Source organism: Ostrinia furnacalis, unplaced genomic scaffold (assembly GCF_004193835.3).
Source record: "Ostrinia furnacalis isolate ACB-3 unplaced genomic scaffold, ASM419383v2 OfSCF1700, whole genome shotgun sequence".
NCBI lineage: Eukaryota > Metazoa > Arthropoda > Insecta > Lepidoptera > Crambidae > Ostrinia > Ostrinia furnacalis.
The window spans coordinates 567,566-585,861 of NW_021131939.1; the positions used below are offsets into that span (position 1 = coordinate 567,566).

The following is an 18,296-nucleotide window of genomic DNA, read 5'->3' on the forward strand; positions in this document are numbered from 1 at the left end:
CTAAAGTGATGGAGACTAAATGGCCTGGTTGAAGACTATTCAAATTTTTTATAGGTCTTAGCGCATTACTCAGTCAGTTCCTGAGGTATGAGGTGGCACGGGAGGGGTGTATGTAGGGGGGGTTTCATGGCACTTATACACGTCACAAATTGCCCTACCACCACTTCAGGACAACTATAATCCTCTTTACTACACTAGAAAGGAGTATCTTTTCACAGCCCTGAAGGGTCGGTATTTTAGATAGGATAGTTAAAATTAATGATGGCGCACCCGGCCAAGTGCGAGCGGTGTAAATGATAAATGGTCGAGACAATCCTCGGTTGGATTAGAAAAGATTTGGTATTTAGGGACATCAGTAGAGTACGGTCGATGGCAAGGTTAATAATAACTATTGGGGCATCTTAGGTACTTGTATTAGGTGTTATTTTACCAAAAAAAAGTGTAGTATGACGTGCTGAATTTACTGGGGTTGATGAATCGTCAGCAGATGCTAAGGTTATCAAAAATAAGTAACTTAGGAGAAAATTCATTGCACTAAAATAAAATTAATATTGCATTACTTTTTTTAATAAATTGAGTCACGATGAGTCGTCATGATGACTGTAACCCATCTGTAACCAGTGTTCTGAGTCTTTTAATAAGACCGGTCCTTTACTTGTCACCAGTATTATTACTTCAGTTGTTACTTGTTACAGCTGTAAAGAAAAAGAAGCAGAGGACGAACAAAACTGTAAACTGATCAAGCAATTTGCTACTTGACAACTTTACTACTTGTCTAGGGTTAATAAAAGTAAAAGTTAGTCTTTGTATTTGAATATACTAGCGGTTTTTGTAGCAGAATAAAGTTTAGAAGTGTCTAATCTTCCCAGAGCGATGGCGATCAGTAGGAATCAGTAGTATCGCCATCGCCATCGCGGGCTGCTCGCGTTGATTTGGTCGAACCTTAAAAGAAGCGGTCTTTGTAGCAGAATAAAGGTTAAAAGTGTCTGATCTTCCCAGAGTGATGGCGATCAGTAGAAATCAGTAGTATTACCATCGTAATCGCGCACGCGGGCTTCACGCGTTGGTTTGGTCGAACCTTAAAAGACGCGGACTTTTTAACTGAATAAACTAGCTGTCTTTGTAGTAGAATAAAGGTTAGAAGTGTCTGATCTTCCCAGAGCGATGGCGATCAGTAGAAATCAGTAGTTTCGCCATCGCTATCGCGCACCAGGCTGCACGCGTTGGTTTGGTCGAACCTTAAAAGAAGCGGTCTTTGTATTTGAATAAACTAGCGGTCTTTGTAGCCGAATAAAGTTTAGAACTGTCTGATCGACTAGGGAAATTACTATGCATATTGTATGACGGGCTCTTTTCCGATTGCGACAGATGTCGCTGGTGATGCCCGAAGGTAAAATAAAGGGTTTCGGCTGATAAATATTTCATTTGAGTCTGTAATTTGCCTTGGGATGTTTAAGTGCCCATTTTCTACGAATGTAGAGTTCCTTCCTAGAGATACTTTCAGTGAGGAAACTGGAGAGAGCAGAAATGGGATAGTAAGTTTTTAATGCTCGCTTTTGGAATACAAGAAATTTTACGACTATCTTTGACGTATAAAAGCATGAAAAGTTTTATCAAAGTCTATCCAGTAAGTTTTGTGTGAAAGAGTAAAATAAATACATGCGACCATCCACACAAAGTTTACACCACTATCATCTTCAATAATATAAAAATGAATCGCAAAATGTGTTGGTAAACGCACGCAACGCCTGGACTAATTTTACTATTTCTTTTTTTTAATGTTTGTTGAAGTCCAAGGATGGTTTTAACGGCGAGAAAAGTTCGAATAATCTCCAGGAAAACCTTAAAAAAATAATCCAAACTTCACCCATAAAGGGGTTAAACTGGGTCCACGCGTAAGAAGTCGCGGGCGGCCGCTAGTATTTTCATAATAACCTTACTTTTCCAAAGACGTAGACCATTCGACTTTACCTGTAAGAAAAGAAAAAATATAGAATTAGAGCTTATTTAACAATAACTTAGTTTTTACATAATTAAAACTGTCTACACAATGTAATACAAAGTAGAAGAGTAAATTAAAATTGAAAATTCATAATTTCTCTTTTATCACCGAAAATCTAATTACTTTTTGATTGGAGAAACTTGTTACAAATGCAAATTTCTGTTTACTCTTAATTTAAAACTAAGAAAGTTTTTTAGTGTGTTGTACTAAGTAGTTGTAGGTAGATGTTAAGTAAAACTCGGATGCCGTAATAAGACTGAGATATTTATTTCCAAAACCAGGGTTCTTATATTATCAAAAATGTATACAGGGTGGTTATACATATGGAACGATAAGTGATCTCACTCGATTATTTCTAAACTATACAAGATATCGAAAAACTAGTTACTGATTCTGAAAGTGCTTCACGAGCTCTTTCAAATGGTACCAATAATAGGTTACAGATTATAGAAGCTGGTAACATTGAATTTTTGGATTTTGTAACTTCTCGTTTCCACCCTGTATAATCCAGGCTGTATATCCAGGTCACCTAGATACATTCCATAGCAGCTGTAATAGACATTTAGGTACATACATTTACCAATTTTGGTGATAAATAGGCATTTTGTATTAGTTTTTGTATAACGCCTGAACAAAAACAATGGGTAATATTTTGGTGTTATACATAGATTTTAAATATAAAAAATATATAATTTAACTAATTAAGACATGACAAAAAAACTGAGGTATGTCTCGTTTCTGTCGGGCCTGGGTCACAGATGACCGTTCTTCTTTATTGAATAAAAACTTAGCCTAGATACAAAAAAAAAACTTTAATGGGACTATGAAATTATTTGGTTAGTAACAATATTTTATGTTAATTAAGGTAGTATACCTAAACTAAGCAAAAATGTTTGCCTGTGTTTTAGGTATCCATACTTATTATGTAAGTTAGTGCTTCGTTTCAGCCAAATGACGTCCACTGCTGGACAAAGGCCTCCCCCAAGGTTTTCCACAATGAACGGTCCTGCGCTGCGCTAGTTAGTGCTTATTAAACAGATATTATAAATAATTACACCAAAGCAATGTCAATGCGCCCTTATCACTAATCAACTCGGGTCGATTGACCGCCTGAACCTCATCATCATCATAACAGCTTTAGTGTGTTGTACTAAGTAGTTGTAGGTAGATGTTAAGTAAAACTCGGATGCCGTAATAAGACTGAGATATTTATTTCCAAAACCAGGGTTCTTATATTATCAAAAATGTATNTATAAGTCAAAAGAAGCTATAACAATAAATTATATGACTAAAATCATTTCGAAATCTGCCAAATTCTCGATTTCTGCATGAAAAATGTGACAACGCTCTTAATACTTCAGAGCCTTTGACGTTTTGACATCAAAATGACATGTCAAATGTCAAGTATTCGATTGTCAAAATTTTCAAATTCCTCAAAAGAGGTTGCAATTTCGATAAACAGTTTATGGCATTATTTATTACCAATTCAAACCTCGATATTGTCGTCCGGAGTGATAGGAGTCTTGAGCTTCTTCGGGTTGAGTATGGACGGCTTCTGAGTTCGAGTGTGCCAGACGTATACCTTGGTGCAGTTGTCAGCTAATGGTTCCAGTTCGCTGTTGGTCGTGAAATACTTTAGTATTTCGCTCTCCTGAAAATAATTTCAAATTGATTAATTACTTTAGTTGTTTTTATTTGAAAAATTGTACCTTTTACAGTCACAAAACAAACGCCTGCATTGTTTATTCCTACAATATGGGGTCTTATAATTTATAGTTGTAATAGATAATAATAGAAGATGACGATTAGGCGACTGCATAAACATATTTTTTTAAATACATATGTGCAAAAACATGTTTTATTGGGCGTAAGTATTCTTAAATCATTAATTTGTAGTAGTCTTCATTCATTGCGCCAAATCAATCGTCTATTTACTAATTATTAGAATAGTGAGTGTATTTTTATCAGTAGTTAACTATGAACATAAAAATACATACAACATAGTTTTAGTGATTTGAATGCTGATTGGGAATGGAACGATAAATAATAAAAAAACATTGTTTATTTAGGCAGTGAGTTTAGAATGTCAGTCAAGGACAGGACGAGATAAGCAATATCGTAGTTAAAATAATTTGGAAGTTAAATACGATCAATATTAGTTCATTATTATTGCAACAATGAGTTTAACGAAGAATGTGCACCTCGCAAAACGAGCATAAAAATAGTGCGCATTTTTCAAAGTGCACAATCTACGTCAAACCCGCAATAAAACAAACAATTCGAAAGTCAGCATATTAATGTTGATAGTCATCAGTGGACTAACAGTACGATTAAAATACAAATTATTATTATCGTGGGCATGTTATGAATATAATAACGTTTGTATTAATGCACGTTATGATAAACTGAATCCATTTTTTACGGTCGCGGTATGTACCTACGGACGACAGCATGTCTAAATACAGTGGCACAAGCCCTACGTTCTACCAAAAAGTTGCATCCAATTGATTCAATCAAATGACGTCCACTGCTGGACAAAGGCCTCTCCCACGGATTCTACAACGTCTGTCCCCAAGCTGCCCTCCTAGACAAGTGCAAAACGTGTCAGTTGCAACTTCGAAAACTATTCTCTTCCTATTGAAACTATTCCTTCGCTCCGTGAAACGATTTAGAAATTATGCGTTTAATTGTTGTCACGTTTTGCCACTTGTCTACGGGGGCACGTGCTTCAGCGATCCTCACCTTAAATACCGGGCTTAGGCGACGTTTCATCCGAGGATGAATTGTCTCCCTTTCAAATTATTAGGTCTCGAATCATCCGCAAAATATGACCTTTCCATTATTAATATTTAATTACATTAATCATATTTCGGATGATCTGACACTTTCAAGCCACAGTTTCACGGCGATCATACGAATATTTGCGGATTTCGATACCTAACAATTTGAAAGGGAGAAAATTTCTTCCTCTGATGAAACGTGACCTAAGTCAAATACCGCAGTGTCTTGGATGGCTAAAAACAAATAATCTTGTGTAAATGAAGTACAGAATACAAAATTCCAACGCACCTGAAATCCGGACTGCACTTTCCTCGAAAACTTGGCATTAGGTACATCCAAAAACAGGGTTGCGTTGATGGCGAACCCTGCCATATCGATAGGGAAGGGTCTGAAGGGCTTCCACGCGGCGTTGTAACCGGTGACCTTCCCATCTTTGACTAAGGGCATCTCCACTCGCATACCACCGACTATGCCTACTGGCCACACGCCGACTTTCTTGACTTTGCGCATCTGAAAAATGTTTAAAAAATATTTTTACTAACTTATTCACTGTTGAAAGTATTTTTTAAAAGTCTTTATTCTGTCCTAGAAATAGAAAAAAATATTACAAAGGCAGTAGGCACCCTATGGCTAATGTGAAGAATCATGGAAGAAAATTCCTATAATAATGTAGTTGTGCGTGAAAGTCAAACAAAAGTTTGTAAAATATTATGTTTCCTAAAAAGATTACTTTGTAATGAAACTACAGAAACCTACAAGAATTTACAGTGACATGTCATAAAATAATAAATCGATATTTTGACTTTTCGATTAATAGAGTTCGATCATTATTTTGATTTTCGATCGATTGGCATTCGATATAGGCGTAAGTAACCCGATGTTTTATCTAAGTAGGATAGTTATAATTAGACATTTCAATGTCTGTCTTTGTTTCCATGGCAAGACTGGTACCTCTGTTATATCAACTGATCCATTGAGAAATTGTTTAGGCATATTACGGTAAATGTATTTACAAATAACATTACAAAAGTAAATGTTTACAAAAGTGTAAATAAATATACGAAACATTTGAAAGAATGACATTTCATGGGTAAAAATAACGCGCAAACGAACACTAAGGTCAGTGCAGTTACTACTAATAAAGTTGCGAAGCGACGCGACTCAATCAGTGTCAAGGTTGATCTCATCTCTATCAATGGCAATTTAAATATTTATTGCAATGCAGAAATATTTTTATAAGTACTTTCCCTGCCTATCTAGCATATTTTAGCAGAACTAAGCTCAGTCAGCTGAATTCTCAATAAATAAATAAAAGTAAAAAAAATCTTTATTCACAGTCTGTTAAATAAAAGTGATGGTGCATGATGGACTCAGGGGGATATTTCTGAATTTACTTCGCATTTTAATGCTATTAGTGATGTCTTTAGGTTAATAATACAAGGAATAATTGTTAATAATTCAAACTCTATTGTCACAAAACCGAAAAACATTAGTTGAGTGACTAATTATGTGCGGCGAACCGAAATTAGTCAATTGTTTTTACGCGTAATAATGTCTTTTTCAGGGAATTCCTCATCATTATATTAATTTGTACTTTATCCTACTAATAATAAATGCGAAAGTTTGTATTGAATGTTTAATACTCTTTTATGCAAAAACTACTAAACGGAACTTGATGAAACTTTACAGTATTGTTGTTTACACAATAATTTATAACAATCTGTGACAAGCTGAATTTCATGCAGGCGAAGCCGTAGGCAAAAGCTAGGAATCCATAAATTATTATGAATAAATGTTCACCAAATCTCGCATTGTACAAGTATCCAGAAATTGGAGAGCATTGTTGTTTTAAGATATTGATAACTTTACAACACATCAATTTGATGTTTGCATTGTTTCACGATGATAATAAACAGTTCTCAAATAAACACAATATTGATAAATTGCTCCGTTTGTAAATAAATGACAAGTGCATCCTGATTTTATATCAAAGGAAGTTTGTTGAACTTGTTGAACTTTAAAATAAAGTTGTAGTTATTTATATACTTACCAGTATAGCTAGAAAGTAAAACTGTGATGTTAGTCAGTAAAAAATATTTTACAGAAGAAATTAGAGGAAGGATGGACTTTAACAAACTTATTAAATACTCAATTACTCAACAGGACTAATCCCACTTTAGTGTGTTGTACTAAGTAGTTGTAGGTAGATGTTAAGTAAAACTCGGATGCCGTAATAAGACTGAGATATTTATTTCCAAAACCAGGGTTCTTATATTATCAAAAATGTATNGACCCCGGTAGTCATAGCTATAGAGTATAGCTAAGACTATGACTACCGGGGTCGTTGAAACACTTTTTCCCATCCACCCCGTTGACGGGGCAGATCCACCGGGGCCGTTGGGACTAACCCAAAATAAAGCATCGCATAGCTCGCTAGTGTAGGTAGGCCGCTGCAGCTGAAATCTACGCCACATAAATACGGCGCGTGCCCGTTGTCTCGCTCAGTGCACGGCAAGGACTCGTACGGGATGGTCACGCCGCTGCTCTTGCGCATGTGACGTCACCCATCGCCGGCGCACGTAAATACCGCGCGCAGCCGCCGTTCGCGCCAGTCAGTCTCAGGCGCGCGGCGCGTGCGGTCAAGCGGTGGAGCAATATTGATGATGCGATGACGTATGAGCTAGGTGGCTACAGTGGGTTAATTTAGACTTCTCTCTTTCGTTTCTTGGACAGTGCTTGATGCGGTAAGCGGACGGCGGGCCACTAAAACGGCATTTTAGGAGCGCGTTCATATTTTCTTAACATTAACGGTTCGCCTTGTAATCTAGTATGATTTCTTTTTAGTTCAATGATCTTTATGGAGGGTGATTGTTACATTGAGTTTCTTCCATCCTTTCCATCAGGTTTTTATTTCTTCACTGTTTCGTGGATATTTTTAATTTCTTTTAGCACTTAAATTATTTTCCGATGTCTTGAAGATATCCATGAATTGTCTTCTCGAGGTAAAAGACAGTGCTAACTGCCTCGTTGGATTAGGTTTTTATGCTCTTGGTGAAAGAATGTATTCTCATTGAAAAGATCTTATTAGATTCAAATTTTCTGGTTGAAATCCGTTTTCCGACGAGGTTATAGAGCAGAGCTTGTTGAGCTGTATTTGTACACTGTAGGTTCACCTTAAATTGCTTGCAATCTGCAGTTTCTTATTGGAATACGTAGTTTCTGCAATCGATTTGAATATTTTGTGGTTCCTATAGAATTTCTTCATTGAATAGTCAATGGCAAGGTTTTGGTTCCAGTTTTTTGAGTTTTCTTGCTATCAAATAAGTTTTTTAGGCGGAGTATCTTTCTTCTGTCTATGATGAAGATCTTTTCCAAAATTCCTTGACCTTCTCTGTGCATATAAGTCTCTTAAAACTGTACTATGTTCGGTTACTCTTTCAATTTTCCGATACCGGTAAGCTGATGTTCTGTTGATAGTATTTGTCTACGCATGTATAAATATGGCAGTAATCCTGATTCTTTTAGGCTCAANAAGAGAGAAGACCTCTCCATTCGCGAAACGAGACATGCAATAACGAAAGGCTATTTATTTTTGGATGCTTCTTTGGTAGCAGTGGGCGGGGCTAGCCTTTAGCAGAAAAGTTTTCGCGTAACGACCACGGAGCGGAACACGTAGTGTAAAGTTTTTATTCGGTTGATTGATGTATCTAGTAGTAATGTACGGGGTTGATGTGTATGTGATTTGATAGTTGATTTGGAATGATAGAAATGTTTATTGTACACTGTATTAACTTGTAAATTTAATTTGTTTTGAGACAAATAAATACTATCTATCTTTAAGGCCGCGGGAAGCACCTGGATGCGGGCAGCACAAGGCCCTATTATTGTGGAAGGCCTTTGTTCGGTCTATTCCACTTTGATCACCTGGCTTTGATGACCCAGGTGATCAAAGTGGACTTCCAGCGACAATTTCACTAAATTGTATTGTAAAGGACACTCCTTTGATCACCTATTAAATAAATTATGCCTCTGAATAGTCACATACATGTCCAATTTGTTTGTTGCGGTTTTTAGAAAATATCACAAATGTTACAAAACAAAATATGTAAGTACAACAACTGGACACGTGACTATTAAGAGGAGGTGTTATTTGTATTAGGTGATCAAAGGACACTAAATTAATTATTTAACTGGAGTTCTAGTGAAATAGACCGCCTCCAGCAGTAGACTGACCTGCGCCGGCGGCGAGCGCGGCCACGAACTGGTGCTGCGCGTGCGCGTACACGTAGGCGTAGGTCAGCCGCTCGGGCGCCGCCGCCGCCAGCCGCCGCAGCGCCACCACCCATGGCCATGCCAACCTTGCGGTTATAACTGGCCGAATCGCGGGAGATGCGCGCGGAACTGCGTCTGCCGTAGCAGGTTGCACTCTGCCGCGCGCAACGCTTGACTCCCTACAAATTCTTTGATCTATTTCCTTGTCCCTATATATGCTACTCTCCCCGTTCTGGGGCTGCGACTATCACGAACGACGTGTGGCACCCTATGGCGCCGAGCTGTTCGGTGCTGCCCTCCTCACATGCCACTTGTACGCAAACGCCTTGAGCCGTTTGAAGTTCGCCTCTGACGCAACTAGATCGGGGTACCAAGCGGGGCCGTGCGTCTCCAGCACGACTTTCTGCAGCAGCTCCTCGCGTGTGTCCCTATATAGGGGACAATCCCGCAGTATGTGGTGACGGTCCTCCTCGAGCTCGCCGCAATCGCAGCTCGCACTGTCCCTCAACCCCATATTGCACAGCCGCTCGTTAAAGCACCCATGCTTGTCGGCCGTTTGGTGTAGTGGTTCAGAACGGACTACTATGCCGAGAGGTCTCGGGTTCGATTCCCGGCCGGGCAGAAATTGAAATGATGAATTTTAATTTCTGTGACGGGTCTGGGTGTTTTCTATGTATGTATTTACAAAAAAAAAAGTATATAAGTATGTTTATCCCGTCGTCTAGTACCCATAGTACAAGCTTTGCTTAGTTCGGGACTAGAGGCGCAGTGTAAAATGTCCAAGGATTATTTATTTATTTATTTATTTATTAAAGCAGCCGTGCCCCGTAAGAACCTGGGAAGCCCGATGATGAGACTGACCTGCGCCGGCGGCGAGCGCGGCCACGAACTGGTGCTGCGCGTGCGCGTACACGTAGGCGTAGGTCAGCCGCTCGGGCGCCGCCGCCGCCAGCCGCCGCAGCGCGCGCAGCCCGCCGCCCGCGCGCGCCACCAGCACGCAGCACAGCCGCCGCCGCGCCGCGCGCCACTCCACAGGGCACACGCGCTCCAGCACGCTCTGGGCAACAAACGAACGTCAGCAAGCGGCCATGAGCGTGCCCATAGCAGAGTAAATACAAATGAGTAGTAGGTCATCTTCATAGAAACGCACCGAGCGCGGATTGTGAGCGCGCCAATACGTATGTGAGCGCGCCAATACGTATGCGGCGCGCACGTACACATTGACAAAATTCGGCGCAACACCCTGCTAATGCACATACAAACCGCGCTCGACGCGTTTCTAAGAAGATGAGCTACTCATTTGTATTTACTCTGGCTCGAAACAGAACGGGGCAACGAAACAGAAGTCAGCAAGGGCCATGGGCGTGCCCATAGTCCTAGCCTAGGGAAGGGCAAGTTATAGCCAGCGTCTTTCAAGGCGAGAGTGAATAGGCACTTGCAGGGCAGATATGTACCATCCTAGACTGCATCTCACTTAACATCAGTTGCGTTTGTGGTCAAATATCTGCCTTGTTACACATAAAAAAAACTGAGGAGTGCAGCAATAAGTCCGCACTCCACCGGGCACACGCGCTCCAGCACGCTCTAGGCAACAAGCGGGAATCAGCAAAGGCATTTACATTAATAAAGCCTAGTCTGGTCCGGGATACGGTTGCCAGGTCCAATATCAATTCATTCATAATTTGGCCGGACATTTTACCCTAAAAGCCGGACATTATTATTATAACACTTTATTGCACAATAAAATATACTCAACATCAAATAAACCGCACCTTCCGCGACGCGAACTTTAAAGATTTTCTTCTGACACAATCATGGTGCCCCAACAATGATTGTGGTGTGAACTGAGTTACGAGCGTTGGAAGTTTGATAATTTACATACTAGATTTGCTTTTTGCGCGCAAGTTTTGTAAGAAATTGCAACAAAATAGTGACATTGTATAATAGTGACACACAAACGCATGCACGTTTGATAAGTGCTTGTCGCGGGGGTGCGATTTATTTGATGCCGAGTGTATTTTAATTGAAATGGAACGCGAAAGTTTGAAATCTTATACAACGAAAAAGAAGTCAGCAAAGTCAAGTGCGTGTCGTGCCACGCGCAGTTTAGGGGTTCCGTACTTGTCCTTCGTTACCACAATATATTTCAGAAGCAATTACTTCATGTAAAGTCAGCAAGGGCCATGGGCGTACCCAGACTGACCTAGGGAGGTAAGTCATTGGATATCCAACTTCTGGCCTAGGGGAGGCAAGTCAGATTTTTATGATCAGATAGTTTGACTTATGCCTATTTTCACCATAAATCCCTAATGTTTAAGTGACCCCTATGAAAAAGAAATGTCTGTTAAATGTTGTCATAGGAGTCACTTGAAAATTAGGGATTGATGGTGAAAACGGGCATTAGTTCCTTCAAAGCAACTTCCAAGGTACGTCCTCTTGCCCCTCCCTTGAACGCCTATGGCTATGACAGGGGAACAACACGAAAACAAGTCCCCACTGGAGCGGAGCCGTGAATATGTGATCACACACTAATCTGAGGAGTGCGGCAATAAGTCCGCACTACAACGTGTACACGCGCTCCAGCACACTCTCTGGGGAACAAGCGAACGTCAGTATGGGCCATGGGCGTGCCCAGTCTCTGGCCTAGGGAAGGGCAAGTCATAGCCAGCTCCCGGACTAGGTGGACAAGTTAGATTTTTAAAGACAGTTTGACTTAGTTCCTTCAAAGCGACTTCCAGAGGGCATCTGANGACAGGGGCACAGCACGAGTCCCCACTAGAGCGGAGCCGTGAGTGTGTGATCACACACTAATCTGAGGAGTGCAGCAATAAGTCCGCACTACAACGCGTACACACGCTCCAGCACGCTCTGGGTAAGAAGCGAATGTCAGTATGGGCCATGGCCGTACCCAGTCTTTCCAAGGGAGGGGCAAGTCATATCCAGCTTCTGGCCTAGGGAGGGAAAATCTGATTTTTAAAGCCAGATTGACTTACTTCATTCAAAGCGACTTCCAGTTTTATGAGTTTTTGTCAAAAATTGGTTATGCATTACAAATACAGTAAAAAAATAAACTACAGACCTGTGAAGACAGTCTAGGCAGAGTCAGCATCTGATTAGCTTCAATCAGCTGGTGCAGCGTCTGCGTTGGAATCTCGGTGGTGCTGACAGTGGCTGCTGGTTCCTCACTGTCTTCTTTAAGGAGAACCATAGTGTCGGTTTGTCTCTGGACCTTGTATCGCGCTGTCACGTTCTGGGTATCGCGAGCCGTCATGTCAACGAAGCTGAGAAAAATGCAATCTTGTAAATGTTGATTTCATTTACTAAACATGATATTCCTTGATTCCTGTTCTTGCCAATGTTTGTGGTAGTTAGCTGATAATAAATAAAGGAAGTACAAAAGTGCCCAGGTTTCTTCCACCACCATTTTTCAGCACCAGTGGTGTTTTGTGTCTCAGGGGTGTATTGTAATATTGGTCCAGTGGTGGCAGGGTAAATGCGCTAATGCAGAATTTGAATTTTATCAGTTTACCTAATACCTGTGCTTTACTGAGAGAGGGCGCCTGTCACTATACCTGATTTTGTTATCATCGTCAAAAAAGTGCCTCTTCTAATTAGACGATTATCACACTGCGCCGCGCTTCGCCGCGGTCCGTGTGATTATTACATATAAAAAATCCCGCGCGCAGACGCGTTGTCAGTGTGTTGTGCCGCGCGTGTTTTCTATACAAACTGAGGTACTTGCATGGAATGATTAAATCTGTCGTCCCGCGTACCGCGGCGGAGCGCGGTGCAGTGTGATAATCGCCTTATAACGTCTGTAATGTAAGATCATGGTAAAGCAATAAAGAATTAGAATTAGAAAGTGTCTCACCCAAAAGCAACTCTGTCTCTATAGTGGAAGGCGGCGATGAGGTACCGCAGACGGATGGTGGCGCGCTCCTCGAAGATCAGCGCCTTCACCTTGTTGTCCTCGAAGTCCGACACGAAGGCTTCCGCGTTGCCGTTGTTAATGCCGCGCACCAGCTTGTACGGGAACTTCCAGCGGATGAACTCTGGAGACGGAGGACAAATATTAATAGTTTTGTAGCGTCAGCGTATACTGCATTTGTTTAGTAGACACAATATAGTAGGTCGCGCGTCACGACTGAGGGAGGACTGACGCACATCAGTTAATAATTAATAAACTGGGCTCTTAATTATCGCACACGCATCCAGCTGTTTCATTTGTCGTCTCCCTGCTTAGGAGCCAAAATTTGTATTGCAAAGATTACTAATAGTCCCGTCTAAGCTAAATATTATATCTGTGTGGATTAACCACAATAGCCCCAGCAGTGACATATTGCGAAATATCTCCCTCTTAACTAATCTGGAACAGGCAGTCCGATACCAAAACCACAGGGCCATTGTTACCTCATTCTAGCCTCACCTCGCCATAGACATTGGCGGAATATTAAGTCCAGAGTGGCGAAAAAATACAAGTTTATCGCCATTCACAAAAGAAGAATGCAAATCCAACAAAAAGTTATGTGGCGATAGAATCTATGACGCCTTGCGACTAGAACTTGCATGTACAGATAGGTACATCTACATATTATACTCACCTAATATCTTCGGCAGTGACGACAGTCCCTCCTTGTAAATGTACACATGTTTATCCAACACCAGTGTGAAACATGGTACGCCATGCACGCCCACGCGACGCGCTAATCCCGCCTCATGACCCGCATGGACTGTCGCTAGCGTCACGCCCAATAGCTACAGTGTACTTATATCTACGTCTACTCATCTAATATCTTCGGCAGCGACGACAGTCCCTCCTTCTAAATGTACACATGTTTATCCAGCACCAGCGTGAGACATGGCACCCCATGCACGCCCACGCGCCGCGCTAATCCCGCTTCGTGGCCCGCGTGAAATGTCGCTAGCGTCACGCCCAATGTCTATATCACACTTAACACCAATATCAACTCACCTAGAATCTTCGGCAGCGACGATAGTCCCTCCTTATAAATGTACACATGTTTATCCAAACACCAGCGTGAGACATGGTACTCCGTGAACGCCCACGCGCCGCGCTAATCCCGCTTCGTGGCCCGCGTGGACTGTGGCTAGCGTCACGGCCAATAGCTACAGTGTACTTATATCTACGTCTACTCACCTAATATCTTCGGCAGCGACGACAGCCCCTCCTTGTAAATGTACACATGTTTATCCAACACCAGCGTGAGACATGGCACTCCATGCACGCCCACGCGCCGCGCTAATCCCGCCTCGTGACCCGCGTGGACTGTCGCTAGCGTCACGCCCAATGGCTGCAACGCATCTACAAGTCGCCGCCACGCCGCCGCCGAGCGGACGCACTCGAAACACCAGTCGGTGTAGAACAGGACGATAGCCGGCGTGTTGACGCTCTTCTCGATTATGTTGTTTTCGAAATGGCTGAAGAAGCCATAACCAATTAAAAATGTATAAAATGGTAAGACCGCCACCACGCCTCGGCAGAGCGAACGTACTACCGAAACAGGACAATAGCCGGCGTGTTCACGATCTTCTCGATTATGTTGTTTTCGAAATGACTGAAGAAGATAGTGGCCAATTTACAATGATGATAATATAGAAGCATGTAAGTAGCATAGCAGTGCTTCAGCGGTGGATTATCAGACACCAAATTTAGTCTCATCAGAGTGGTAAAATAGAGCTAAGTGTGTTTTAATATTTAAAGTATGTATTGAATGGACCACAAGCCTGAGGCAGATAAATAATTTCTACACGTTTACCAATACACACTGTCTTTACCAATACTGAGATTTGCTTGTAGACCATTTTAACTATTACGATTATTTTTAGATGAGAGCTTTATTAGATGCAACAGCAATTTGTTATATTTTAAAATCCTTAATGCAACTCTAAATGTAGAAGTGACTCACCGTGTTGTCACAGACAGTTTGTGAAATAATGTAATATCCTGATCTTGTGTTCTGAAGTGGGTGCCAAAGAATTCCTCAAATGGGTCATTGCTGAAATATGAAAATTTTGAATCATTCATGGAATTCCAATTATTGTAGATCACTAATCATTCTCTTACACAGTAGTAAACACAATTTGAAGTTCTAATGCCTGTAGTCTGCACAATCACATTTTACTTTCTTTCTTTGCAGTTAATGAAACTAAATATTAGGCAAATGGAAGTTTTCTCTTAATTTTTGCATTTACCATTTTAATGAAGAATGAAAATACATTAAAAATTGTATACCTAAACAACAAAAAAATTGTATAAACATACATACTATATAGCTTACTGATAAGAAGATTTAATATTTATAAAATAAAAACATCTAGATTTTATACTTCACATTAATGAATTAAACAAACCAACCTGAATCTAGCATACTGGCTGTAGTCATGCCTTGGTTTGTACATGTGTTCGTCTTCGTTCGTAATGCCATACAGATCATACGCCTGCCGTCTCTCGGTGTCTGACAGAAGCTCATACGCTTGTTTAATCTCCACAAAGCGAGACTCTGCATTCGGATCTTCATTTTTATCTGGGTGCCTAAAACATTGAGGAAATAATAATGTTATCAGCATATTAGCAGTTTAGTTGTTTAGCAGTTTAATATAAATTATTAAAAAATTACAATATGTGTATCTTTTTTATCCACAATGAGGAAGCTCTTGACCTGTATCTCACCTGATGGTATTGATTTTATCACACTCATAATTAAACTTTTCTATTCTATTTATTTTAATAAACAGTAAGAAACTTGTGGGATTTGAGTGACAAACTTCTGTCTTAGAAAACTGTACACAACAGTACAGAAAATATTACTAGGCACAAGGATCTCAAAATTTCATGAACAAAACATACCACTCTTTAGCTAGTTGCCTGTAGGCTTTGCGTATTTCGAACAGGGTGGCCCTGCGGTGTATGCCAAGAATCTTGTACGGGTCACCTATTTTTTGCGCGAGAACCAGTGGGCACAGTGCGATGGCCACCAGGACCCACAGCCATCGCCCTTTCCATCCTTTCTTGCCGTTCCATAGCATATTATCCACTTAAAATCGAGTTCCACCCTTCCAAACGACACTTCGCACTATTCATAGAATTAATTTCATAGCGACATCAAAACAGACGCAGGGCACATGACTGACTGCAAATTAACACAAAATACTAGAAAATGTTATCAGTCATGGATCTTAAAATAGAATAGCTGAAAATTTAAGAATCCTGAAAATTTCACGAAAATTACAAAACGTCAAACGAGCCGAGCAACCATAGTTGAATCAATATGTTTTTTAATTTGTTCTCCACTGCGCAACATGTAATGAAATAATCATTCATACATCTTCAGATTAAATTCTATCCAACCTCTCTTTCACTCTTAACTCGTAATCCCATAGTGTATCTCACTCTAATAATAAATTGTAGCCAGCTTGATGAAGGACATCACTTATTTTGGTTTGATGATCATCAAAATATTACTTAGAATGCATTAAAACCACAGATATGGATTAGAGTAGATACAGCAAGTTGATCGTCAAAGCGTGCCATTCCGATATGTCCAAATGGACATACATGGTCGAGTGATGTTCATGTAATCCGATTACAACAATCGGTTACGATGATTTTACGAGGACAGTAGTACGAACACGGGAGAAAGAAGAAATTATTTACGGATTGAGAATTGTAATTAACAGCACAAGTAACAAATAATTAATTAGAATAAAGTAGCAGTAGAAGAAGTATAAAGTAGCATTGTTTTTAATACATATCCTGCGATGTACTCTTAAGAGTTAAAACCATGGTCCCTGTATGTGGTGCACTCATACCGATCCCAAGGAACCGTACTTACTCATAACAATAAGACACACACTGATGCATGTATTCATGCACTTGACAAATTTATGTTTTGAAACGCTGGTAGGGTAAAAAAAAAAACACGTTGTTAATTGTAAGCCGATTACAACAATCGGTAACGATGATTTTACGAGGACAGTAGTACGAACACGGTAAAATTAATAAATTATTAACGGATTGAGAATTGTAATTAACAACACAAGTAACAAATAATTAATTAGAATAAAGTAGCAGTAGAAGAAGTATAAAGTAGGATTGTTTTTAATACATATCCTGCGATGTACTATTAAGAGTAATGTATGTGGTGCACTCATACCGATCCCAAGGAACCGTACTTACTCATAAGATTATGACACACACAGATTCGTGTATTCATACACCAGACAAGTTTTTGTATTGAATCACTGGTAGGGTGAAAAAAATAATGAGATTTGACGATTTGTAAGAATTAATTTATTTAAAAAGAAAAATAAAGATGTTTTTGGTTTTGTATCGGGCCCCCGGGAAACCCCTAGTGCCAGACTTTTTCAAATAGACAGAGTAGAGGCATCTGCCTAAGGAAGTTCTATAATTTTGCCATTACCTTTTTTATAAATGACGGCGGAAGAACAATTTTATTCAAACCTTTTGATTTGTTTTGATTATTTTATAGGGCTTGTCTAAAGCACAATACTATTCATTGCACTTATAATATAATTATGAAGAAAAATCTTTTGTGTTTCATTTTACTTCCAACGTTTTTTACCACATTGAATTTTGTCGTTTAGAAAAATCTTCAAAACTAGGTACCTGACTTAGCTTTATGAAACAAAACGTATTGGCAAAAATACGCATTTTTACATTTATTAAAAATAAAAAGTTTGAGTGAATAGTCTTTATTTTATGAAACTAGGCCAGGTACTTACTAGGATATTTAAAAGTATGGAATTAAGTATGAATTACTAGTAGAACTATTTAACATAATGGAAAAACGATCATTACTTTCATAAACATTAGGCACAACAAAAATAAATAATGTAGAATAACGTCTACCGCTACAAAATTATTTTAATCCACATTCAGACTAGCTATAAATTTAATAAAATGTCAGTTTTATCGGAATTAATTAATTTTCGAATCGAGTCATACGATATCATTCGATGACTTTGCGAATGCAGTACGTTGATTACGATACTTTTACGTTGCGGCAATCACTAAAATTCGCTAAAATGACACTAATGACGTTTAAAAAGTGGCACGCTCGGCTTCATACAATTTTTGACACATGCTTCATCTATTCATATCTGTGATTAAAACTGTCACTTATTATTTGTATCAACATTCATTCTGCAGTCTTCAATTTTTTTTTATGATTATTGGGTGAAAAGGAAAGGTTTATCTTGG

General features: G+C 39.8%; 2 protein-coding genes across 2 annotated transcripts; both read right to left on the bottom strand.

Moving 5' to 3' along the window:
* Nucleotides 1-3,357: 3,357 nt before the first annotated feature.
* On the bottom strand, nt 3,358-9,569 carry GlcAT-I (Glucuronyltransferase I). The gene is made up of 3 exons (XM_028305507.1): nt 9,360-9,569; nt 5,072-5,293; nt 3,358-3,653 (listed from the first exon to the last, which is right to left on the bottom strand). The coding sequence occupies exons 1-3, from the start codon at nt 9,567-9,569 to the stop codon at nt 3,489-3,491; spliced, it is 597 nt and encodes a 198-aa protein (XP_028161308.1). The 3' UTR covers nt 3,358-3,488.
* Nucleotides 9,570-9,857: 288 nt separating this feature from the next.
* LOC114353480 (dnaJ homolog subfamily C member 16-like) lies at nt 9,858-16,540 on the bottom strand. Its single transcript, XM_028305508.1, has 7 exons — nt 15,924-16,540; nt 15,432-15,608; nt 14,983-15,072; nt 14,214-14,494; nt 12,927-13,107; nt 12,135-12,336; nt 9,858-10,112 (listed from the first exon to the last, which is right to left on the bottom strand). Exons 1-7 carry the CDS (start codon nt 16,100-16,102, stop codon nt 9,858-9,860), a joined length of 1,365 nt encoding a protein of 454 aa, XP_028161309.1. The 5' UTR covers nt 16,103-16,540.
* Between the last annotated feature and the right edge of the window lie 1,756 nt (nt 16,541-18,296).

Bases quoted from the DNA above. Each gene is read 5' to 3' on its own strand.
- GlcAT-I (XM_028305507.1), bottom strand. From the start codon at position 9,569: ATGGGGTTGAGGGACAGTGCGAGCTGCGATTGCGGCGAGCTCGAGGAG. The intron at 5,294-9,359 runs GTGAGGAGGGCA...AACATTTTTCAG, and splicing joins CGTTTGCGTACAAGTGGCAT to ATGCGCAAAGTCAAGAAAGT. The intron at 3,654-5,071 runs GTGCGTTGGAAT...AATTATTTTCAG, and splicing joins AAGTGCAGTCCGGATTTCAG to GAGAGCGAAATACTAAAGTA.
- LOC114353480 (XM_028305508.1), bottom strand. From the start codon at position 16,102: ATGCTATGGAACGGCAAGAAAGGATGGAAAGGGCGATGGCTGTGGGTC. The intron at 15,609-15,923 runs GTATGTTTTGTT...TCAATGTTTTAG, and splicing joins AGGCAACTAGCTAAAGAGTG to GCACCCAGATAAAAATGAAG. The intron at 12,337-12,926 runs GTGAGACACTTT...CATTTTTCTCAG, and splicing joins AGAGACAGAGTTGCTTTTGG to CTTCGTTGACATGACGGCTC.